The sequence below is a fragment of the Leiobunum rupestre genome, chromosome 4 (genome assembly GCF_980474605.1).
Source record: "Leiobunum rupestre chromosome 4, qqLeiRupe1.1.hap1, whole genome shotgun sequence".
NCBI lineage: Eukaryota > Metazoa > Arthropoda > Arachnida > Opiliones > Sclerosomatidae > Leiobunum > Leiobunum rupestre.
The window spans coordinates 72679180-72705326 of record NC_143387.1 but is presented as its reverse complement, the minus strand read 5'-3'; the positions used below and the strand labels follow the sequence as shown (position 1 = coordinate 72705326).

At 38.8% G+C, this 26147-nt stretch overlaps 2 protein-coding genes across 2 annotated transcripts in view; both read right to left on the bottom strand.

Moving 5' to 3' along the window:
* LOC149948978 (uncharacterized) overlaps positions 1 to 26147 on the bottom strand; it is a 134550-nt gene that overhangs the window by 73840 nt on the left and 34563 nt on the right. The gene's annotated exons all lie outside the window — the stretch shown is intronic.
* Positions 13987 to 25434, bottom strand: LOC149948979 (uncharacterized). The gene is made up of 3 exons (XM_090174196.1): positions 25247 to 25434; positions 14918 to 15251; positions 13987 to 14848 (listed from the first exon to the last, which is right to left on the bottom strand). Exons 2-3 carry the CDS (start codon positions 14934 to 14936, stop codon positions 14460 to 14462), a joined length of 408 nt encoding a protein of 135 aa, XP_090030322.1. The 5' UTR covers positions 14937 to 15251; positions 25247 to 25434; the 3' UTR covers positions 13987 to 14459.

The following is a 26147-nucleotide window of genomic DNA, read 5'->3' as shown; positions in this document are numbered from 1 at the left end:
AGATATTTCTTTCATTAAAATTTGCGTCGTATTATATTTAACTGATAAACTTGTTCTGTAAAAGGGTTTAATTCAATTGTGCATTGTTATAGTACGTCTAACGTACTGTTGTAACTACTTAACTTATGATATTCTGAATAAATTAAAATTGGTCGTTTCGTCTCAATTATTTTAATTATAATTAAAATTTTATACCGGGCGGGATAGAAATGGGTTAATATTTTTAACAAATAACTCTAAATTGCGGAGATATATCTTTAAGGGTTATCTCGAGAAATTAATACCACTAGGGACAATTCTACCGAGGAGAGGTATATTTTGGCTTGCCAACTTGTTTTGATTTACTTTCCTCAATATTATACACATACTAATCGTATAATTAATATTCCTGTTCAGCTAACTGAATCTGGTGAGATGCATTATAGCAGATTAGATCCGATCGGTTACTTGAGACATTGTATCAGTCTCAATTAATTTCAAATCAGCTGCGTCAGGGGAGCATAAAAGATTAACTTAATCTGGCTAACTGAAAATTTTCAGAGATCGGCGAATAACGACCCGAATATCCTGATAATTAGGCTGTAGGAAGAACTAGTATGTTTGGTTAACTTATAATCAAGAGTACTTTTGCTTGTATACGCCTGGAATGCGAGTTTTAAATTAATTTTATTAAATATATCTGTTCAAACATTTAAATTAAAACGTCTTCTGCCATTTTATCACACACTTATTTATTCCATAGCTTGAAACCCACTTAATTGGTCAGTTTCGTCCAATTTTACTGACTAAAACATTCAAACCGATTTAAACTGGGTTTTATACGCTTTAGTGTGGCAGTTGCTTACGTTACGATTTAGGATATTTTATGTTTTATTTAGAATTTTAATTTATTTGTATACGTGTCTACAGAGGGGATTAAAATTTAAAATTATCAAAGCTACGGCCAAGGGGGTTTTAACCAAAGCTCACTTGTTTATTAAAAGTTTGATATTATAAATTTAGTATAGTCTAAGAAATTACCATAATTGAAATGTAATATCACTGTAAAATTTACAGATATATGCACGTTTCAAATATCGCCGTAAAATCAACGGTCAAACTATAGCTTTTTATTTAACGGAAAGTTGATACTTAAATTAACGGTTAAGCCACATTTAAAATTTTTACGGTTAAACTAACGGTTAAGCCACATTTAAAATTTTTACGGTTAAACTAACGGTTAAGCCACATTTAAAATTTTTACGGTTAAACTAACGGTTAAGCCACATTTAAAATTTTTACGGTTAAACTAACGGTTAAGCCACATTTAAAATTTTTACGGTTAAACTAACGGTTAAGCCACATTTAAAATTTTTACGGTTAAACTAACGGTTAAGCCACATTTAAAATTTTTACGGTTAAACTAACGGTTAAGCCACATTTAAAATTTTTACGGTTAAACTAACGGTTAAGCCACATTTAAAATTTTTAACTGTTAAATTAACGGTTTAACTTTGTTTCTCTACGTTAATACAAAAATTAAATAAAATTGTAAACGTTAAAATAGATTAATTTAAAATTTACCATTACCGGTGAATAGCTAGTATCAATTATACATTATTGTTTAATACGTGCATTTGGCAGATTAACCAATAGGCTATGTAAGCTTAAGCCTGGAACTGGCCAAGCTAGAGCGAGGTCAAACGTGCCTCTAATAATGTTCAAGTCTTGGGAACCGGGTGGTAGTTCCAGTGGCGGCTTAAGAAGGCTGGGTTCCCGGGGCGGCGGCAGTGTTTTGTGACACCCCCCAGGACTGTGCAGAAGTTTTCGCGGGTCCGTCTTCTTCAAGTTTAATCGTTCGGATTTGCACCCCCCCCCCCCTCGAGCTTCTCCGATGGCACCCCCTGCTGCCCTGGTATCCGGGCGGACCACCCCCCCCCCCAAGCCCCCCCTTAGGCCGCCACTGGGTATTTCATCTGAATTATTCATGTCGACATTAATATCATCCAACAGTACCATCGGATGGCCTGACTTCTTCATGATTGATTTCCACGTGCCCAAAAATATGATTCACATATCACAAGTACTAATACGTGAGTTCAACAGTAGAGGTTGTAAAATAATGAACGGTTTAATTCTGTAAATTCGACGTTTTTTATTTTACCATTTTTCTTAACCGAATACTTTTATAAAAGTACATATATTTAGGGGAGTATCCATGGTAACAATCAAAGTGTATTTTCGTAATTTAGAATCGGTGCTTAATTATTACTGCTTTGGAACAGAAATGATAATTATCAAAACCGTTGCAATTTGCAAGTCAAATAATACACGCAACTATCCAAATTACCCGGAAATTCATTAAACAGCGTCCTTAAATTGTTAGGTCATCGTTAAACTAAGTATTCAATTTAGGGTTATTTCTCTTAAATAATTTGTACACCTGATAATAAGCAAGTTTGTACAGGAAGACAATGAGATTTTGAGCCCCTCCAGTTTTAATATAAAGCTAATTATCAGATTTAGAGTTTATGGTCTAAGAAATGTAATAATTCATTGCATTTAGTTGAATCTTAAGGAATATAAAAATTATATGTTAAAGGCTAGCTTTTTTCTGCCTGTCCCCCTTTAAATTAACTTAGCGGAGTACAAATACCCTGGTGGTTGGCCAACCGCTGAACATGTTGGCCTAATTTAAAGGGGGACAGGCATAAGAAAACCTAGGCCTTTAAGCTTAGCATTAACAAACTTTTTTCTATTTTTTTTGGCCATTTATTTAGGAAATTTATGGTGGTGTAGAGCTTTTTTTTTGGGTGGTTTAAACGTTTTTGTTTGAATTTGGGATGGTTTTGACGATATATTTTTACAATTAGGTTTGGGCAGTCGGACGATTTTTTTTTAATATTGGGCGATGCAAAAATAAAACTGAATACACTACCCAATCCGATTTTGTTACAAAAAGACCACCTCAATTTGCACCGCTTGGCACCAAAATCTAATCATCTCTGTCGCGATAACTATTTTAATTATGTCACGCAGATTTTGTGCCAATTATTTTTCTATAGTCTAGTAAAAAACTCGATCGCTTCCAAATTTAATAATTTAAAATTTGAAAACATGATTTCCAAGTACATTTTCTTTTTTTAACAGGAATTTATTCAAGTTAACAGATAATAATTAGGCAGCACCGTGTTCTTCTCGTGATTCCCGGAAGAAAAACCACGCCCCTCCGCCTTTGCGCGTGTAAACGTTCACCCATTTGATGTCCATCAGCGTGACGTCACACGCGTTGCTAGTAGATTTGGCCGCCATATTTTAAAACACCAGTGACAGAAAATAAACTGTTCATCGATTCCCAACTGATTTTCGTAACCAAGGTTGCCCTGGCATGTTCTCTGTTAAACTGAATACGTTATTGATTTAAATTATTAGCAATATATTACATTCGAGTCAATAATTTTCGTTCGGCTATTAAAAAGGGGCGTTAATTCAAATGTATGAAGCCCCTTCAAAATGTCCACGAGCTTCCCACTTCCTATTACAGAATGATTCTGAAAGGATCACTATCCTGCTCATGTTATTCGCTTGAAACACGTACCTGCATTTTACAAAATATGTTTAGAATAATATTGCTGGTTCGAAATACATACTATACTAACTTTTTGAAACTATTACATCTGGCGACATCTGCTTTATTAATCGGCGTAAAGCTGTCACCATCAACGAAAAATAAAATTAATTTCTGTTAACGTTTCAGGTTTTGGCACAAACTTCAAAAATAAATGTTTTCTGCCATTTGAGATTCTACCCCAGCGCCAGCTCAAATTCAGACTCCAAACGAGATAACATTAACTAATACGGAAAATTAATAAATGGCGTCCAAACGTAAGAAAAAAATAAAAATTAATACACAGAGTCTGGAATAAAAATATTCATCCCCCATTGACAATGGGTACATTTGGGTGGCGCCATCATTTGTCCATTAATATACTTTTTTCTTAATATTTTGTAAAATATTTCATATTTTAACTAAATATGAATTTAATAAGAACCTTCAAAGCTCTTGTTTGTAATAATGCATTAAATATTTAATATTTAAAATAAATCCGTACCGCCACACCTTAAAACAACACACAAATTTTGGTGGTGCTATCTTTTGTCCTTTAATGTAAACTATTAAGGTGCCTTTTAAATATTATTACTCGTAATAATTCGTAAAAATTTAATATTTTAACAAAATATTAATTTACGAAGAACCTCCGAAGCTTATAGAGACTGATAACAGATGTCATGTCACTCGACTTTTACTCAAAAAAATTATCCGCGTTTCTAGAATTTCTGGTCCCGTTGAATGTAAGTAGTAATGTAATTTTCCAAGCGTGATCTGACCTTTGTCGCTGTTTAGACACAAAGTTCTCAAAATGTTATAATCCTACCTGCTTCTCGAGTTTGAACCATCAGTTAAGGAGTCCTTAAGGCTTATGTAATACACGAGCGCGATCTCAATTCGGGGCCTAATATACTTGGAGCCTCCTGCTTCAGCAACTCCGGGAAACTTTTATCTTCTAAAAGACTTTCTCGGTTCGTCGTATAATTGATAGTCTGCTCGGTGCCAGACATTTTTTCTTCTTAAAGGTACTGGCTCATTAATTAGAAGGTCTCTTCCTTATTCATATTACGCCGTAGAGACTTTGATCTTCCGTCCCGGCTCCATTCTTTGTTGTTTTTGTGACGGGCCAAAAGGTGAGGGGCCATATGTTTTGTTAAAAGTCCAGATTATAGATAGATATATTTTGTCTGGGGCGACCTTAATTTAATAAAGTCGGATTGCTCCCCAGTGGTCATTTTTCGACCTCGGGGAAATCTATTTTACACGGGTAGTTGCTTTCTAAGATAATTTTAAACATATCTTTCGATTAACCTAATTGTTCTTTTAATTTGATATAAAACACGGCGCCTTTATGTTCCCGCATTACCGTCTAAATTCGCCAACCGGTTTTGCAGGCCCGTAGCTTTGTTCTCAGTAGAGGGCCAAATTCAAACGACTGGACGTACCCATGGGCGCCCGCAGACATGTTTCTAAGGAAGGGAAATCTGCATACCTTTATTATAGCTCATCAAAGGACATTTGCGAATTTGCGTCTCCCCAGGGCGGCCATAGACGCGAACCTGATTACTTCAAGGTTTATCCAAAATGATGCGAAACAAAATCTATAGGCCAGTAAAACCATGTTTCATGTAGTAACAAATTTGGCCATGAGGGGATCTAAGTACCAAGGCCCGTTTAAATTTTCTGTTTAATTCGAGTTCATAGACCAAAATCAGCATTCAAACCGAATTAAACGTCGAGTTATTGTCTTGAATGATCGTGACTTATTATATTCTGTATTGAATTTTGTACAAACCATGAGTGACGACACTGCTAGCGTGCTTTCCTCTTTGGAGCACCAAGCAACGATGGCTTGACTAATATTAATTAAGTGTACATGTGTGAAACCCTACTTATTTCTAGGTTACATTTTTAGACAAACCATTTTTATACAGTGAAATAACGATATATCATTGATGGTGTAAATATTAAAACTATTACATTACTATATTTAAAAAAACTTTCTTCGTATAGTTTACTTTACCTATACAACGATTTTAGAAATACTAAGAAAAATAAGGTAGGCAATGTTTTTCTCAGGGATTTGGTTGGTATTATACCTATTAATAATCAACCAAAATTAGAACTGTTGCTGCTCAAGCTTTTTTTTCTCAAAAGGGCGACATTTAGCACAATCACTATTATGATTATTTATTAAGACAGGATTACCATAGTATTTTCAGATTCAAATTCCCTGTTTTCCCTGACCATTCTAAGATTTTTTTTCCTGATTTTTAAGGCCAAAATTAAACAGTTTTCAACATTTACATTTATCAGAAATTAATAAATTTAATCAATTTATATTTCAGTACAAAAGTTATTTCAACGTTAAAAAACCTTTCAAAGATCGAAATAATAATATTGTCATAATTCTATAGAGTAAAATTACCTGAAAAAGTGTCAAGATTAAACTGAATTCCCTAACTTTTCTCTGTCTATTTACTAATTCTTAAAATTCCCTGGCCTTTCCCTGACTTTTCCTTGATTTCCCTGTTTTCCCTGTAATAGGTATATATTTTCGTTCCATCTGTAACGGGGGAAAACTTGACCAAGAAACCCGCCGATGGTCACTGCACAGGCATTCTCCTGAACCATAAACAAGAATTTTGTATTTATACCAAGGGATAATGTATATTTAGAATTCTTTCATGAATTCACCTCAAGATCTGACAGATGCTTCTCCTCTTAAACGTCCATCAAATAGTCGTGGCATCTCATTGGCTCCCTTAAACACACGCCGGTTACGTCTTTCCTCCCCCCTCTCGACACAATCATCATCCCTAAGAATAAATAAATACATTCTTGTTCTGGGAAACTACAAGGCCGTCATCCATTTCCCGCGTTTGCATTTCCGCCATTGTAGATAACGGGCTAGCGCTTTCGCAGTTAGGCCAAAGTTATTATTATTCCAGTCGCGACACTTGGCCCCAAAGAGGAGGATGTTGGCCTTCTCTTTCGCCTTAGCTTGGCCGTTATTGGACTTACCCCCGATCCACCCCTCCTCCACCCCCACGCCGATGTCTACGTTTTCTGAATCTCCAATCCGACCATTGGCAGCAGTCTGTTCAGCGTTGCCAGTCGTTCGATAATTATCGTAGATGCCGAGCATTTTTAGAGCGTAAACTAATTTCAACGCTGTCGACCTGAGCGTATGATTTCTACCGTAATATTTTTGTTTTAGTGAAGATTTATTGCCTTTAAGCCTTATTAAAAATTATATTTTCACATCAAAAGGTTAGGCAACAATTTGAAGGAGTTGTAGGGGGTGAGTTGAGAAGTATGTCTGTTTTACCCCATTTTCCTACGATGAGTTAAAAGAGAGCCAGAGAGCTGCAAAGTGTGGCCTACTAGCCCCTGGAAGTAGGCTGCAACAAGCGCAAAACCAAGCAGCGGAGACTTTAAATACTGTGATACCAGAATTCATTCTTTGTCTTACCGCAATTTTCCAGACGTACGATAATAGGTTTTTGTTTCGAAAATCGATAATTGTCTTTGATTCTGGGTAGATGGCAACGCTGAGCTGGATTTCGATTCTTTGATCGCGATTGGCGCGGGGCTGCCAGCATTGGCGGAAACTAGCGAAACAAAAGATTGGGGCGAGATGAAAAGAATTAAGCTGGGGAACCCGCGTATATTTCTATTAAGAGTGTATAACCCCCGGGGGTAAATCCCCCCGCGGGGTGGGGACACCTCGTCTACGGAATACTGGAAAAGGACATTAACAGATTATTGCAGCTCGGCCTAATCTCCCCGTAATCGGAATCGAGCGCCGTCTCCCCCGCCCCTTCGACCCCCGCTGCTGGGGACTTAGCCCCTAACCCTATCCACCCCCCTACGAAGATACCTATGCTTGATCTATAACAGGTACAAGTTGATGGAATTTGCTAGGATCGAGAATGTGGGACCACTTTTTCGTAACTGAAAATAGGATTTCCTGGAGTTTCTTATAAGAATGGTAAGAATATCAATATTTTTGCGAAGCGTCTAGTTGATAAGGAAAAACAGCTTGACGTTTCTGAAAAGAGTGTAAAGCATTTTTATAGTTGAGTGGTGAGTTTTGTTGGTATGAGAAATAGAAATTCGTGGTGTTTCTTGCGGGAATGGTTAAGTATTATATTTTTGGGGTGCTTTCGGTTGGTAAGATAAAACATTCGTAGCGTTTCTTCCAAGAATGGTAAGTATTTCTGTATTTGGGTGGTGTGATTATTTGCTAAATGAAATAACACTTCCCGGCGTTTCTGGCAAGAATTTCTATATTTGGGCGTCGCGTCAAGTTGTTAAGATAATTTGCTGTGGTTTGAGGTTATAAGAATATCTAGCGTGGTGATCTATAGTTGTTAAGGTTAAAAAGAGTTCTTGGCGTTTCTTACAAGAAGGGTAAGAATTTTATTTTATTTCGGTGAGTCGAGTTCGTAAGACTAATCTTGTTTATTCCACATTGATTCCATTGTACTCTGGAGTGATTCCGCATTGACTCAAAAACCCACCACGATCTTAAATCTTTTAGATAATTTTTTTCCGAGTAGTGGTTGTAGAAAACGATACCAAACACCCAGTAAAAAATTTATTTGCTCGTAAAACAATCAAAAGTGTATTTATTTTCACTATATAGAGACTATCCGTGGGCCTCATGGTTTAGGTTTCCCACGCGCAAGAGAGGGGGGAAGGAAAAACGTCACCCTCGTGTACTTCAATTCATGAGGTGCATTGCTGGTAATTGAGTCCATATTTTCATTGTGCAAAATCAAAGTAATTTTTAAACCAAAAGACCTCAGTAGATTTACCATATTTAACCTGACCTAATTTTAACCTAACCTATCCTAGCCTTATCTTAACCTAACCAAATCTAGCCTAATCGTAACCTAGCCAAATCTAGCCTTATCGTAACCTAACCAAATCTAGCCTTACAGTAACCAAAACTAACCTAACATAATAACCTAGCCTTACAGTAACCTAAGGTAACCAAACCTAACATAACCTAACCTTATCGTAACCTAACCTAACCTAACCGTAAATTAAACTAACCTAACCTAGCCTTATAGTAACCTAACCTCGCCATATATTAACTTAACCTAACCTAACATAACGTAGCCTTATCGTAACCTAACCTAACCTAAACGAACCTAGCCTTATCGTAACCTAACACAACCTAAACGAACCTAGCCTTATCGTAACCTAACCTAACTTTAACATAGCCACCAATTGTCGATTTCCATAGTCCCGGCATAGAAACAAGATGACGTAATCAGGAGCTAATGGAAATAGGAGCCGCTGGCTCGTTTAGTCTCTTCTGGATCAAAGCCAAATCTCGTTTCAACATAGTCATTCTCTCGAACATTTTTGGAACAATAGAATCAGGTAAAGGCGTCGATAGTAGAAAATCGAAACACCCTGTAATTATACGGACACAAGAGGCTGCCCTATAATGCGGTGGCGTATATGACGGTGGCCGGGCCAACCCCGTTTCCCGATAATATATAGGATATACGCGGCAGGCCTACTCTATAGTCTTATTATTGAGGTAGGGAAGAGCGAAAACTGCGGCGGTGGTGGAGCGAGCGGGGGTCGAAGGGATTGTAAGCTGGCGCGCCATCTATTGTAAGTGGCGGGAAACGGAAACGGGGGTAATGGCGGAATCTACATTGTTCAAGCACCGCAAGAGGCGCAATCAAATTGCTCGACTGCCGAAGCGAATGTAATGGATTAAGGCCTCCCGCCCCAACCCCGGAGAGACCGAGCCAAGGAGACGCGAAACCCCAGCGTTACCTTCTATTTAGTTACAGGAAGCTCGGGGAAAGAGCGTCGTCCGCTTTACCTGACCGAGGCTTAGGGCCTCCGCGTGGTGGGGCTGGGCTCTCACTTCGCCTTAAGTCAGGACGCGTTGCCCGGTGAGAGTGCCACCCCGTACCCTTTGTACAATTTCCTTTTCAGATTATATCCACGAGGTTCGGGGGACTAAATATACCATTTCTTGGGTGGTGCTGCCGGACCTGACGCAGATTAGAGTCGCCCCCTCCACCAGACAAAAGAATCAGGAACATAACACCCTGGCCTCGCTCGCACCTTCTTCTCTATTCTTTTAATGCGCCCGCCTCTTTCCGCGTGTCCAACGTGTGTAATGGTTTCACCCACCACGGTGCTCAACTCTCATCTAGGAGTCGATTGTGAACTACCAAAGAGAATTAAAGCAAATAAGAACTTTATTTTAGCGTTTTCTCGCTTCTCCCAGAGCCCCTAGCCGCGTCACCATAAGTCTATAATTACGTTCCCATAAGTATTCCAGTTGATCTAAATAATTAAACGGTAGCCATGTGTGGACGCACCTAGAACGAGGAAGATTTTTAATCCAATTACGCTGAAAATGGCTCTACATAACACTACCTGGGGCATTCTCACTTCTGTTTAGTAACGGCTCGCGACGCCCGATCGTTGTCATAGTAACCGTTCTTTGTCGCGTGTTAATCGGGACCTGCCACCGTGCACGCGTCGCGCGCCGTTATTGGACAGAAGTGACAAGTGGAAAAGATTATCACTGGCGCCACGCCATCTTCAGTGTAAAATATTCTTTTTTCACAAAACAGATATGTCACGTGAGTCTATGCGCGTGAGCAGACATTATTACTGAAGTAATAGGTGCTTTCTTTTCGCTTGTTCCGGGATTTCGGAGTAGGGTAAGAAGAGTGATAATATGACGTCATTTTACTCCGATTCTGTGGTGGCGAATAGTTCGAGTCAGAGTTAAAACGTTTTTCCAAAATGGTTGCCTGTGGATAAATTTTGGCTAGCAGACGACAAAATCTGAATTTGTCTCATTACAATAGTTCTTTTTATAAAATAACCTTGGCCATCTTGTTGAAATGTCGCCTCCCCGTTTCAGCTGTGGATCCGTTTACTCTCCCACTAAAGAGTTTATGAACTCATTCTTAGGCATTGGCTGAACTATTCCAGGGCAACATTTCAACAAGTTGGGCAAGCGTAAAGACATTTTATAAAATCAACAATTTCTTTTCAGAAGGAGTAAAAAGAGTAGCCCTAATGAGCCGAAACGAGCGAATAGTTTAAAAGGCAGAGTAATTATCATCTCCGGAACAGGCGAATAACACGTTTTAGGGTAAAAAGAGTACACTTTTAGTCCGAGAACAGGCGATAAGCAATCACCTAGTGTATTTAGCGGTACAGAGGTTAAAAATTAAATTAAATTTTGTTTTTACCAAAATGTTAATAAAATAAGTTTAGCGTCAATATTCCAAAAATATTAGTCTGTTGTCAATATTCAGTCGATAATATTTTTGCCTTGATAACATTATTTGATTGTTAGGAAGTTTCCGTAATATTTGGTCATATAAAGCGATTTATTGATTTAATTGTTAATAGTCTAAAGATAATAAAATAGTGTCTCGGGCTAACGTTTTAGAAATATTTAAAAAACTTGAAAAATGTTGAAAACCTTCGCTTTAACGAGGTGCATTAATTTATAAGGGGTAAAAAGAGAACCTTCCAGACACTCTAATTCCTTTTAATTACAAATAGAAAAAGCGCTTACCCATATTTGTAAGCGGACTGACATAAACAGCGTTCTTCCCAAATTAATGATTTTTACGGAAACTTATTGCGTTTCCAGTTAAGCCCCTGAAATCCTTCCTGGCAGTCGAGCCAAACCTTTTGTCTGTTAAAAATAAATAATTCCCCCGTTTGAATTGACCTGGAAAATGTTTAATGAATTGCCGGATTTTCGCGGCAAAAATCATCCTCCATATACCCGACCAAGAATGTATTATATTTTCCCCCCAAGACAAGCTTAATATGATAGATACTTCGGGTACATGTATCATCACGTCGAACCACGTCCCCCGTTTTGGTTCTCTTTTGGCGGTGGAGGGAGTCAGTAAGCCTTTCTCGCCCTCTTTCATCCCAAAAATTAACTTTCAATAAATTTAAATTGCCGAAGCGCGAAGTATTTGCGAAGTTAAGTTGAAATTTGAACGTGAACGTCGGTACGCTTTCGCCGGGCTAGCGACTTATCTCGAAGAATCGTCCAGAAAGCCCAAGCCGCTCACGTTTGTTAACGCTTGTGAACCTCAAAGACCCCTATTATTAGGACCATTCTCGCCTTAAATTACGTCTCAATTTAAATTGGCAGCGAGTCGAAATGTTACTCGTACCTTCGTAGATAGTGTCAGGTTAGCTATAAATTGACAAGGTAGTTAAGTGTCGCGAAATGGTGAAACGCGCGTTCCAAGCGTGGAAACACAAGTTGTTAATAATAAAATTGGTCGTTACGATAATTTCACCTTCTTTCGGGCGAGAATCGCGCGTTTTTTAAATGATCCTTGGCCGTTTAAAGTCGGGTATTTAATAATCGATCACTTGGCATCCCGAAATAAAGTACAACTAGGTTTCGAACCCCGCTGTTGAATATCGGGGGCTATATATGTCTCAGCTGTTCCTAAATTTCTCGGTGAGGGGCAAATGGTCCAGTTAATGGCCAGTGTCCCTTCGGTATATGGCCCCTGTTAATTCTGTCGCGGAAAAGGTGACGCCTCGTAATTTGGGGGGCGGGGAGGGGGAGGAAATCCGGTTTTCTTGGGCCCCGACCAAGGCTTAATTGTTCGACTTGTCGTCGTATTTTACCGACTTAACTGCGGCAGTCTCGAATTTATAATTGGTCTACCCTTGCCCGATCGCCGAAACTGAATGCGGATTTAAAATGATATCAGAAGTTTATCATATTTCTCTAATGAGAGAAGTATCCATTTAGGTCCTTCAAAATAGAATTAAGTTACATAATTGTTTTTTTTCACCTTATGTCATATTCTGCCTTCTATTTTCTCTGCTAAACCGCATCACGGCTGTAAATTTACCGGGAGTATAACTTCGCCTGACGATGTAAACTGTAACAATTACATTCCGTAAGTATCATATTTTCCACATCTAGTAATTTAATTAGAAAATTTGTATTTCATGTATGATAGCGCTGCACTATTTTTTTCCAAAAACTCATTTTGAAAAATCAGCGGAAACATACACAGCATCAGGACTCACAATTCCCCTTTTGCATTACTCCGCCTGACAATTTAAAATATAGAGAATAGCCTTTTCACTTTACATAGAGCCACATAGCGGGCAACTCGGGACGCTACGATACATCACTAATCGGGGGGGGGGGGGGGGAGGTTAGCGCTTTTGCCTCGCAGTAAGTGGATCCGGGTTCGATCCTAGCTTGTTGCACTGGGTGAAAACTCGGATCAACTCCTTCCGCGTTGAGTTTGCGAGTTATCTCCCCACTGGTTTAAGGGGCTCTACCCCGAGTTCTTCGGTTTCCCCTTCCATTAAAACTTGTTGAGGTTAAAGGTAATAGTTAGTGTAGGGAGCTGTTGGCTCGCGTGGCGTAAAGGGCTTGCCACCACCCTCCTACGCGTTGTAACCCGGTCACCTGAATTAATGGCTTTAAAAGTCGCTTGATGACTTAAGCCTAAGGTTTTGCCTTGGGTATTTGCCTAGTTGATTATTATTATTATTATTATTATTAATTAATATTTTCCCGATAGAAACGTTTTTCGTGAGCTAGTAGCGTCACCAGTAATTAGGGAATAGATACTTCTCTTGTAAAAAAGACACATTATTTACTTCTGACACTATATATTCAGAACGGGTCAATTAGTATTTTAGTTAAGCCTTTGAAAGGTGGTAAATTGCGGCATTCTCTAAGCCTCGTTTCCAAGTCGACAAAAATGATGAGTTTTAGAATCTCCTTGCCTAGTGGATCCCTTTTTGTATCGGGCGCGGCAATCGACAATTAGAGAAAAGGGATGTCCTTCTGGTGAATGAGAATTTCATTCTCAATCACCGGAAGGACACAAAGAGCTTGGCTCCCGCCGTTCACCCGCGCCTATCCCGTTCCTCCCCCACCCGCGCCTCTCCTCCCTTGATCACCAGAATTTCCAATCACCAGAATTTCTAATCACCAGAATTTCTATTCACCAGATTCTCCCGTTCACGGGTTGCTTTCCCCCCAACCCCCATTCACTGGATACTTTATCTCTCGTTCACCAGCTCCTTTCCCCCATTGCTTTCACCCCTTCTAATCACCAGTTGCTTTCCCCCAACCCCCATTCACTGGATACTTTATCTCTCGTTCACCAGCTCCTTTCCCCTATTGCTTTCACCCCTTCTAATCACCAGTTGCTTTCCCCCATCCCCATTCTCCAGAATTAGTTTTCCTCGTGCAGATATCTGGAGATTAGATTTTTACCCGTTTGCTTATCACTTCTGAACCCCTTAATTTCTAATCTCTAGGTAATAAAAACAAGAAATATACATTTCCAATTTTATTTTACTTTTAATTACATGATTGCGTAAAACAGGTTCTAATATTAGACCGACAATATAAATAACGCGTTTAAATCGCATTAGATTTTTACCCGTTTGCTTATCGCTTTCGAACCCCTTAATTTCTAATCTCTAGGCAATAAAAACAAGTTATTTACATTTAATTTTTTATTTTAGAACTTTGTTTACATGTTAGTAGGTACTATCAGATATTCCATTAGATGGTTATCTTGTGCATTACACAATGAAAACAAATTAAAGTAGCTAAGTTTACAGGTTAATTGATTATCTACGAGTAAATTAGTAAAATCTTGTAGTACTTCCGAGGGTGCTTTAAAACAGCCAAAATAAGATTTTACTTGATGGTACGAATTAAATTGATCTGGGTACAAAAATAAACCCTCGAAAGGTTTTCCATATAATAATTCGTGAATTTTTTTAAGGTTTTTAACAATAGCTAAGTACATGCATTCGATAACATTTTTATGTTCGTTTAAAAGATTTATTTGAAACCGAATAAAATCAATTTTTTTTGGAACTCACCGATTTCGCGAGCTCCCAGATCCAGAACATGACCGTAGGCAGAGTTCAATTTGATGTTGTTGCTCGTGGCGACGACGGATACGTTGTTGTCGTGATAGTCGATGATGTTGTGGGTTAGAGACGATGCTCCGGTTTGCGTAGCGGCGAAAAGCTCTCCCCAAAGAGAGAGTAGATTGGTGAAAGCTTCGGAGGTCAGGAACAGAATATTTTCGTTCGATTTTTTGAAGAAGAGAACTTGTAATTTTGATCCGTCGAAACCAAAAGAAATGTAGACTGATCCTCCTAACGTGATTTTTATGTTGATACGTCTTTCTTGGCCCCTGCGTTTGGATACGGTATGCGTCTCGGCTATAGAAAATGAAAATGTTAAGCCTTTGTCCATTGAAATAGTAATAGTATTAATAAAATAATGCTTACCAATAGATCGTTTTTCCATGTTTACGGTAGATGACGAGAGCAAAGCGGATGCACTTCTTTTCAGTTCAGCGTCTCAGAGAGAAATGACGCATGGGAGATTAATCAGTTCCTATCTTGTTGAGATTAATTCATCACGTGATCTAAACTTCAAATAACCCTCAAATTCTATCGGCTCTCTCTCTCTGAGATAACAGTTCTAGACACTCGAAATTAAACCGTCCCGTGCTCGAAACTGCCTCTAATTATCCCCATTGACGTCACATATTAATCCACTTGGAAGAAGAAAAAAAACCCATTGTAGTTTCCTTTCGAGAGCTTGTGATGCAATCATATCCTAGAAAACAATACAATTAATAGAAATTAACATAAAATTAGTATACTTTTAATACCATTTTGTGAGCTACAGTGAAAAAAGTTACAATTTTACGGTAGAAACGTTTTCAAAATACCACAAAATGAACTCAAATAAGAAAATTGTAATTAAAATAATCACTACGGCTATAATTTTAGAAGGTTGTTTCAGGACGGTGATTATGGCTGATGTTTGTACTTCAGTGTCCATATCGGAAATGAAGTTAAATGGAATATTTTGCGTAAATAAGTATAAATTTTAGCATAACCCTAATATATTCTCGAGAACTGAACAAGTTCTTTGGGAATAAGAGATAAGCTTACTATCTTCCCCTAGGCCCTATATAAGGGGGTGCCTGAACCGGGGGAACGTCACTCTATTGTTGTTCTTTGTGCGTCTAGTACCAGGATTTTTTTTTGAAGCGCGCCCTCTCTCTCTACGTAAGTTTATTTTGATTTTTTTTATAGTAATTTTTTGAATAAGGTTTAAGTAAATTGGCATAAAAATGAAAGGTGTACAATACCCAGAAATTAATTTAGTTGATACCCCGGAAATGATTATAATCGACTCCCCAGAATTGATTGATATAACTGATAACGAGCTCCCGGAAGTACCCATAGTAACTTTACCCGATTCTCCAGAAATGGAAATAATAGATTTAACTGATACCCAAGATCCTACCCTTTCCTTAACTACAGTAACTGATTCGCAATTGGAACGTTTAAAAGAAATGACAATGGTACGAGATTATCTTAGAGAATATCAACTAACCCATCAAATTTGTTCGCCCCCTATCGTTAATTTACCTTCACCCCTTTTAAGACCTAGTTCTATCACACCTGACGAAGTACGTTATTCGCCCTCGTATACGCCTATGGATACTCCCTCACCCTTTCTAGAATCAGATGACACGTGCCACTCTTTATCTTTGGAAGATAATTTTATTACGTCGCCCCCCAGTACGGACAGCATTCAGCGTTTAGCTGAGAACGTACAAGTCGCCCGACGGGACGCGGAGGAACTTGCAGCCGCAGCAGCAAGAGCAGCCGAAATGTTCGAGGAAGCTAAAGCGTTGTTAGCTGCTCGTACGGCTAGTAGTAGCAGGCCACATCATAATATTTCCCCTCAGCGAAATAATGACCCTATAGCGGTCGCTGGCCCCTCACGAGCTCCGCAGTATTCACCTCCACCGTCTCAGACTGCTGAGAAAAACGCGAACTCCGAGAACGCAAATTTGGCTGCCCCCACTTCGTCTCCTCCTCAAGTTGGAGGTGGGCTGGTTAACGTTCCAATAACGCCTCCATCCTTTCCTAATTTACCAGGTTCTATTAAAATATTAAATAATAATATCCAAAATTTCCCAAATTTCGGACTAACGGGACGAACTTTAAATGTCAGACTAGAAGATAATATAGAAAACGGTATTTATATATTGATGGAAACCCTATTGGAGGACTGTTTGCCTTCAGATATGGTTTCGGTTTCATTCGTGAACGTCACTAACCACGGCTTTCAAATTCACGTCAGTTTCAGGCGTCGGGACCAATTAGACTTGCAATGGTTGATGATGTATATCGAAGAAAAAAGCTATAGATCCGAGAACGATGGTAGTTTTTTTGAAGGAATAGTTACGGTTACGTTTAATCGAGTCAGATTACCGCAAGGAGGAACTAGATCAGTTGGGTTAGGAATTTCCCTTGAAAAAGAGTTTTCTTTTTATAAAAAATGCACCATAACGATAAATAACCCTGATAAAATTTGTTTAGCACGCGCTCTTGTAGTAGCCATAGCTCATAGAGAATACATGGATAATAAAAATGATGTAGAACTTAAAAGAAAATATACTACTATAAGACAGTGTAGAGGAAAAAATATTGAAACGCAATTACAGACCCGCGAAGCTAGGAACCTTTTGGTATATTCTGCATTAACAGACGAAGAATGCGCTGGTCCGGACGCTTTAACTCGCTTCCAAGAAATCTTGCCTGAATACAGTATTATCGTTTTTCGATTACACGATCCCGTACCCTTAGTTATTTTCGGCGACATCGAAGAAGAGAGGGAACTAGAAGGGCCTCTCCGCAAACGTCTTTATCTTCTAAATATTGACAGACATTTCAACGTAATTACTAACCCCAAACCCCTTTTCGCGTTTAATTACTTTTGTGAAAAATGTTTAGTAGGTTTTAATAATCTCAGTGAGCATAAATGCATTCTTTTCTGTCACGCTTGTTGTAGAAAACAAGATTGCAGGAAGGATGTAGATAAAATAACTTGCCAAACATGTTTAAGAGTTTTCCCTAATAAAAATTGTTACGATTACCATTTATCAGGACCTGAGCCCTTATGTAATAAAATTTACGTTTGTAATCTTTGCGGAAAATTTATCAGTATGTTTAAGCGTAAGGCAGTACACGTTTGTGGAGAGACCTATTGTCTTTCGTGTAGTGAGTTTAACCCCGCAGGTCATCTATGTTACATGCAACCTTTAAAGACCGTCCGTAAAGATTCTGCCGATAAAACTACTCGTTCTCGAATAAATAGCAATAATAAACGGGTCCACGACTCCGACAATGAACAATCACCACTGACCAAGAGAAGTACTCCAAAAACGGAAGTCTTTGTTTTTTATGACTTGGAATGTAAACAAACAAATCGTACTGACGCCAATGCTTTGATTCACGAACCAATTTTATGCGTTTCGCAAAAAGCGTGTAAATTCTGTTTCGAAGAAAAAGATAGTCAGTACGCATGCGCTAAATGCGGTAGTGGTCCTCGGGAGAAAATATTTCTCTCAAAAGACCCCGTCGGCGACTTTCTAGAGTATCTTCGTACGCTTAACAGAGTGGCTGATAAGATAATATGTATTGCCCATAATGCTAAAGGTTACGACGCGCAATTTATAGTACGTAAAATGATCGATTTAAAGTGGACCCCTAAAGTCTTGACAGACGGGACCAAATTCATGTATGTACAGTATAAAAAATTAAAATTCTTAGATTCCTTAAATTTTATGCCCTTTGCCCTTTCTCAATTCGTTTCCACATTTGGTTTAGATAATAATTTAAATAAGGGACATTTTCCGCATTTACTGTTTAATACCGTAGACCATGAATTTGATCCAGCCCGTTCGACCGAAACCAATTACGTACTACATAATGACATGCCTCCGATGGACGCGTACGACCCTAATCGTTTAAGCGGTAAGGCCTACGATGAATTTATCCAGTGGTATAACGATTCCCGGTCCGAAGCTTGCGGTAATTCGGACCCCAACTTTAATTATTTTGATTATAAAAGAGATTTAATCCGGTACTGTCGCCAGGACGTAAACATTCTTTTGCAAGGCTGTTTATCATATCGTTCTATTTTCATGGAAAAATTCGAAATAGACCCGTTCTTAACTGCGATAACGATTGCTGGAGTATGCAGTTTTATCTTTAGGAAACACTTTTTACAGTCCGATACGATTGGTGTAGTGCCCCCTTTCGGCTATCGTATGAACTGCAACCAGAGTTTTGTAGCGATCGAATGGCTTGAATGGATGTCTCACTTACGAGGGAAGGAAATTCAGTCTACTTTTAATGGATTTGAACCTAGAATTCTTAACATTAACGTGGACGGACTTCTCGATAACGAAGTGTTTCAATATCACGGATGTTATTTTCACGGGTGTAAAAAGTGTTTTCCTATCAATAGAAACTTAGCGTTATACGGCGACCACACTCAGACCCATAATTCGCGATACGCGTCAACCATTGCTACCACTAACCGCTTGAAACAATTGGGATACACTGTCCATGAAAAATGGGGATGTACCTTCAAAGCTGAAAGGAGTACTAACCCCGCCATCAACGCATATCTTTCTACCGAAAATTTAAAATTAAAAATTAAAGAACCAATCCGCCCCCGCGAAGCCTTTTTCGGAGGACGTACGTCAGCCTTGAAATTACATCACAAGTGTAAAGAGGGGGAGGAAATTAAATACATTGATATTTGTTCACTCTATCCGTGGTGTAACAAGTATTGCAAGTTACCCGTGGGACACCCTAAAATACATGTAAAAGCTCCTTTCCCTGACATTTCTACCGTAAACGGATTAATAAAAGCCACAATGTTACCGCCTCAAGCTCTCTACCATCCCGTTTTACCCCAAAGAATAGGATCGAAACTAGTGTTTGCCAACTGCCAAAAATGTAGTGAGTCTCGAAACCAGCAGGATTGTCCCCACGAAGACTCAGAGCGACAAATAACAGGTACTTGGGTTGCAGACGAGGTACAGTTGGCAATCGAAATGGGTTACAAGGTCATTTCTATTCACGAAATTTGGGAATACGAGGTAGTAAAATACGACCCGATATCGAAAGAGGGCGGTCTTTTCTCCGAGTACGTCAACGCGTTTCTTAAACTCAAACAGGAATCCAGCGGTTTACCCGTGGGAATAGAGACCGATGACGAGATTAAGAAATACGTTGACGAATATTACGAAAAGGAAGGAGTAAAACTTGATCCTACCAATATTAAAAAGAACCCTGGTCTTCGTACCATCGCGAAGCTTTGTCTTAACTCTTTTTGGGGTCGTTTTGGTTTAAACCCTCGCAAAGACCAATCGGCTATTATTAGCGATCCCAAAAAGTTTTTCGATTTATTCTTAGACCCTGACATAGAAGTTAAATCGGTTATTCCCTTAAGTCAAACGCATTGCGTGATCAAGTGGGCGTTTTTGAAAGATATTGATCTTGTTTACCCAAACACGAACGTAGTAATTGCAGCCTATACGACCGCAATGGCTAGGATCAAGTTATACTCTTATTTAAGGAGATTAGGCCAGCTTACGTATTATTATGATACGGATAGTTGCATTTATCTAAAAGAACGAGATGGAATAGAGATTGATACGGGCAACTATCTCGGAGACATGACCAATGAGTTGGCAAAGTACGGAAAAGGCTCGTACATCCAAGAATTGGCAACAGGTGGCGCAAAAAATTACGCCTTTAAAGTACTGAACCCTACGACCGGTAAAGTCTCCTACGAAATGAAAGTCAAAGGGTTCCGTATAAATCAAGGCATTAAAGATTTGGTTAATATGGACACGCTTAAAAGATTAATAGGTGTCGACGGAGAAACGAACGAGCCAGTAACCGTACCCCAGCCGAGGCAGATTTTGCGTCTACCTGATCATACGGTCGTTTCCGTCGACCGTACTAAAATCTATAGACCCGTCGTAGACAAGGTACGGTTACTGGACGACTTCACTACGGTACCCTACGGCTATAAAGCGAATCTAATTGCTCCTGAGGACGGGGACGTAGAGCCCTCCAATCGCTAATTCTCGTTTAAAATTAGTCTCACCACTCTAAAGTGAATATAGGTTTCAGTCTTACGACTCTAAAGTAAATATAGTCTTGCGACTCTAATGTGAATATCAAACCTATACGGGGTAAGGGACGAAATAGGTTATTCGATTATATTTTTCCTCCGCTGAAGAGTCCCATAAATTTAACCGAATTTTAATTTACATTTTCATTTGTACGCTAGTACTCGAAGAGAGATAACCATGCAATTTATTCATCCGTTTAATTGCGTAACGGCAGGCCCGAGTCAGAGTGGCAAAAGCTATTTAATTGAATCTATAATTAATCACGAAGAGGAAATGTTTGTTCCGGGTTTCAAAGAAATACATTGGTATTACGGAGAATGGCAAGCTCTATACGATAAAATGAAGCACAGGGTAGTTTTTAAAGAAGGATTGCCTGTTTTATCTGATTATGACGGAAAAGATCCTATATTATTAGTTATCGACGACCAGATGAGCGAGAGTAAAGGTCAAATTGGTGATTTATTCGTGAAAGGGACCCATCACCGTTCTCTAAGCGTTATTTTTATTACACAGAACTTATTCCATCAATCAAAAGATAGCAGATCCATATCCCTGAATTCGCATTACATAATTTTATTGAAAAGTCCCCGAGACCGTCAGCAAGTGGCTTATCTCGCTAGACAAATGTTCCCTGATAAGTGGCGTTTTGTAGTTGACGCTTACGAAGACGCGACTTCGAGACCTCACGGTTACCTAGTATTCAATTTAACTCAAACTTGTCCCGAAGATCAAAGAGTCTTGACTAATATTTTACCGGGAGAAACGTGCTACGGTTATCTCCCTAAATAAATAAATAAATAAATAGAACTTACATTTCGTAACTTCAATCAGTTATGAATCATGTCTCGTAGAGTACGTATCGAGAGAGACGCTCTCCGATATCTCGGTCGTTGCAAACCCGTTCAAAGAAAAGCCATTTTAGCTAAAGCCGACAAATCCCTCATAGACGCTATCAGTGAATGTATTCATAACACTTTAATTGGTAACGTAAAACTATCAAATACCCAAAAAACCAGGTTATCTCGTCATAAAAATACCCTTCGAAAACTAGCTAGTAAGCGGGTAGCTTGGAAAAGTAAAAAGAAATTGTTAGTTCAGTCTGGGGGCGGATTTTTCTCGTTTCTTCTACCCGTCGTTTCAACCCTTCTTGGTTCTATATTTGGTAGTAAACAATGAAACACGCCAGAAAAATGATTCTCGTCCCTAGCGGCGTTTTAAAGCCAGACCCGTTCCCGCACCCCCTCGCTCTGACAGTCTCTGAATTAGACGTTAAGATGGACCAAATATTAAATATGAAAGATTTAGACGACGCCTCGAAATGGATTTTATACGAACAAGCTTTAATGACACACGGAAATCTACGTAAGCAAGCATCGGCTCCTAAAGAAATCGAAATTGCCCCCGCATTCGACTCGCTAAGTAGGGACTGGATAGACGATTTGCCTTTGATATATTACCAAAAAGCGCAAAGCATGGTGGATCAGTTGGAAACTGTACCCGAAAGAATACGGTGGGATGAAAACGGGGAGCTCGTAATAAACGGTCGACCTATTAAAGGTTCCAATATTAGCGAAATTACCAAAGCGTATTTAAATCCTAAAACCCACCCAAAACCTATCGGATATTTCGCGTTTATTTCCAATTTAACCCAATTTAACTCTTCACCGGCAATCCAAGGCTTTCCCTCCCCGCTAGCTCCGAGAACCCGACAACGACGTTCTCCCGTTAAGCGCGAGTATCCGGTTCCTCAAAGTGGGCGTGCGCGCAGGAGAGATAAGCCCCGTCCTCCTCGTAGCCTCGACCGAGATCACTCCTCCACGTCTGACTCTTCTCTTCACTCTTATAAACAAACAAGGAGTCGCGCGCAAAAGTCTAAAGTATGGGCGAAGCTATTTTAGAAAAAATATATTTTAACCCGAAGCATCCGGCTTCTTTCGGAGGCGCTGAAAGGTTATTCCAGTCCGTAAAGTCTCACGGCTTAAGTAGGGAAACTGTAGAAAAATGGTTAAGAGGAATCGACGCTTTTACGATGCATAGGCCGAAATATAAAAAGTTTCAACGAAATAAAATAGTAATTAGTAATATAAGGGAACAATACCAGGCTGATATTAACGATATGCGCTCGTTAGAGGCAGATAATGACGGATACAAATACATTTTAACAATTATAGACTGTTTTAGTAGAAAAGCGTGGGGGTTACCTCTTAAAACTAAATCGGGGAAAGAGGTTTTGAAAAATATAAAAATTGTTTTTAAAGACGGAATTCCATATAAATTTCAATCGGACAAGGGCACGGAATTTAGGAATAAAGAAGTACAAGGATATTTCAAAAAGAATAAAGTTAAATTTTTTAGTACCGAAAATGACGAAATAAAAGCCTCTATCGTAGAAAGGTTTAATAGAACGTTAAAAACAAAAATGTATAGATATTTTACCCATCACTCCACAAATAGATATTTGGAAGTCTTACAGGACTTGGTCGAAGCGTACAATTCCTCTTATCATAGCTCAATTAAAATGGCCCCTAATGACGTTTCGGAAAATAACGTATTACGTGTGTACAATAATATCTACTCTAAATATTATGCCGAGAAACTGAAAATGAAACCGCAATTCCAAGTAGGGGATTTGGTTAGAATAAATACAACTAAAATGATATTTCAAAAGGGTTTCGAAGCTAATTATACCGAAGAAATATTTAAAGTCGTAGCTATAGTTAAAAGACATCCCCCCGTTTATAAAATAAAAGACTTGGCAGAAACCGATATAAAAGGAACGTTCTATTTTCGAGAGCTTCAAAAGGTCAGTGCGCCTCGTTCGTTCAAGTTAAACAAGATTTTACGTCAGAGAACTAAAAACGGATTAAAACAATTGTACGTTAGTTGGCTAGGATATCCTCCATCGTTTAATAGTTGGGTTAATCAAGATGACGTCTGGGATTTACATAACTCTTCCTAGTAATACTAGAGATAAGAATAAGAATAATTCAGAAAATACTCTAGCCTCGTATTCTACAACGTTGGCCAAACCCATTAGTTTACGCGGAGATTGGGAAATTGCTCTGGTAGAAATTATTTATCCTTTATCTTTTTATAACGTAAGCGAGCCAATGGGATGTGGAATAGAAATTAAGGAATTACTATCGAAACCTCCAGCCCACATAGTAGATTACAAATATACCTACGACTTCCGCGAGATACCTCAGGGCTACTACAAAAATCCTCATGAACTTTTGACAGTACTTAATGAAAGTATTAAAAGTTTGAACCTTGATTTAAAGGAAAGCGCTAATTCAGAGTTCGATAATGATTCATTAGGAAAATTTGAATATAGTTTAGAAAGTGGACACGTACAATACACTTCCTATAGTAAACATTATTATCAACTCGAGTTAACGCCAAAGTTGAGGAAAATTTTAGGATTTAGAGATAATGTTACTGATATTTCACCTAAGGTAGCATTCAGATCAGATTCCCCTATGCAATTAAACTTATTCATCCCCGATCTTATGTTCGTGTATTCCGATTTGGTAGGAAATGAAATGGTTGGGGATACATTAGCCCCCCTTTTGCGAACAATTGTTGTAGACCAAAACGCCCCCAATGGATCAACCGTTTCAAAAACTTTCGATTCTCCGCATTACCTTAAACTGAGTAGAAATTATTTTGACTGTATCGACATTAATATAAGAACTAGTTTAGGTGAATTCCTGCCATTTCAGTTTGGTTCAGTCACGTGTAAAGTACATTTACGACGAGCTCAGTAAAAAAAAAAAAAAATGGCTTATCAGTACGTTGATAGAAATTGTCCCTACATGCAATATTATTTAAATCAGGCGGGGGGAGGAGTAGATTTACCTTATTTCTCTGGGTTTGCGGGACAAAAAGGACACGGAATTGGTAGCTTTTTTTCAGGGCTAGCTAGGTTTGTATTCCCATTCCTAAAACAGTCTGCCAAATACGTGGGAAAAAGGGCTCTTTCTACAGGAAAGAAAGTACTCGGAGACGTCTTGCAAGGTCAGGACTTAAAAACGTCAGCCAATAAACGAATGACAGAAACTGTGGACGAAATGGCAGCGCAAGAAGGTTCGGGTCGTCGCAAGAGAAGAAAAACTACTAAGAAACCATTGAAGAAAAAGAAAAAGAGTTCAGTTAAACGCCGCAAGTTCACGCGTACGGTTCGCGATATTTTTGCTCTCTAAAAAAAATGGAAGTACTTAAAAGCGAATTAAATATTTTCAACGAACTACCAACTCAACTCAGCGTTGAAAAAGGTCAAACGGTATGGTGTAAGCCAATTTCATCTATCGACAGCAGTTCTATCATCGAATTCGTGGTACCGGGTACGGGAGACTCTTACACAGATTTGGCAATGACAATGATATATTGTAAAGTAAAAATCGTCAAAACCAACGGTGACAACTTGGATGCTGGGTCTAACGTTTCGCTCGTGAACAATTCTCTGCATTCGCTATTCAAACAATGCGAAGTGAAACTCAATGATACGACGGTTTCACCATCGGCCTCAAATTACCCCTATAGGGCCTATATCGAAACCTTGCTCAACTTTGGGTACGATGCAAAAAACACTCACCTTGCGACATCTGGATGGTACGATGACACGGCTGGAAGTATGGATCTGATAACAAACGCCGGATTCATAAAACGTCAGGTTCTAGCTGCTGAATCAAAAGAAATTGAACTTTACGGGAACATTTTTTGTGACATTTTTAATTTCAACAAATATTTAATTAATGGCGTACAACTTAAGGTTTCACTCACTAGAAATAGCGATAATTTTACCCTTTTTAGCGACACTGTCGACGCGTATAAAGTCGAATTTATAGACGCTGCTCTAATTGTACGTAAAGTTAAAATTATGCCTAAAATTTTATTAGCCCATCAGCAAGGATTATTACGTAGCAATGCCAAATATCCCTTTACTCGTACTGAAATTAAAGTTAAAACATTAGCTAGTTCTATTCAGAACGATAGTTTTGACAATATATTCTTAGGTCCGATGCCCAACAGAGTCATTATTGGTTTAGCCAGCAACAAAGCGTATAAGGGCTCCGTTAAGTCTAATCCTTATAATTTTGAAAATTTCGACCTAAATTATCTGGCTCTATACGTTGATAACGAACAAATCCCTTCGAAAGCGTTGACCCCTAATTTTAATAGTAAACAATTTACGCTGGCCTATCATTCGCTATTCTCGGGATCTGGGATACTCTACCAAGACGAGGGAAATCACATTGCGCTGGCTCACTTTCCTCTAGGCTTTGCCCTATATGCTTTTGATTTAACCCCCGACAATTCGGCCAGTGACGTCACGTTTTGGAACCCCGTAAAGAGAGGGCAACTACGTTTAGATTTAGGATTTGGTACCCCTTTAAAAGATTCTACGGTCGTTATCGTGTACGCTGAATTTCAATCTTGTTTACAGATAGATAAAAATAGGAACATTATTCGAGACTATTAAAATGACTACGACA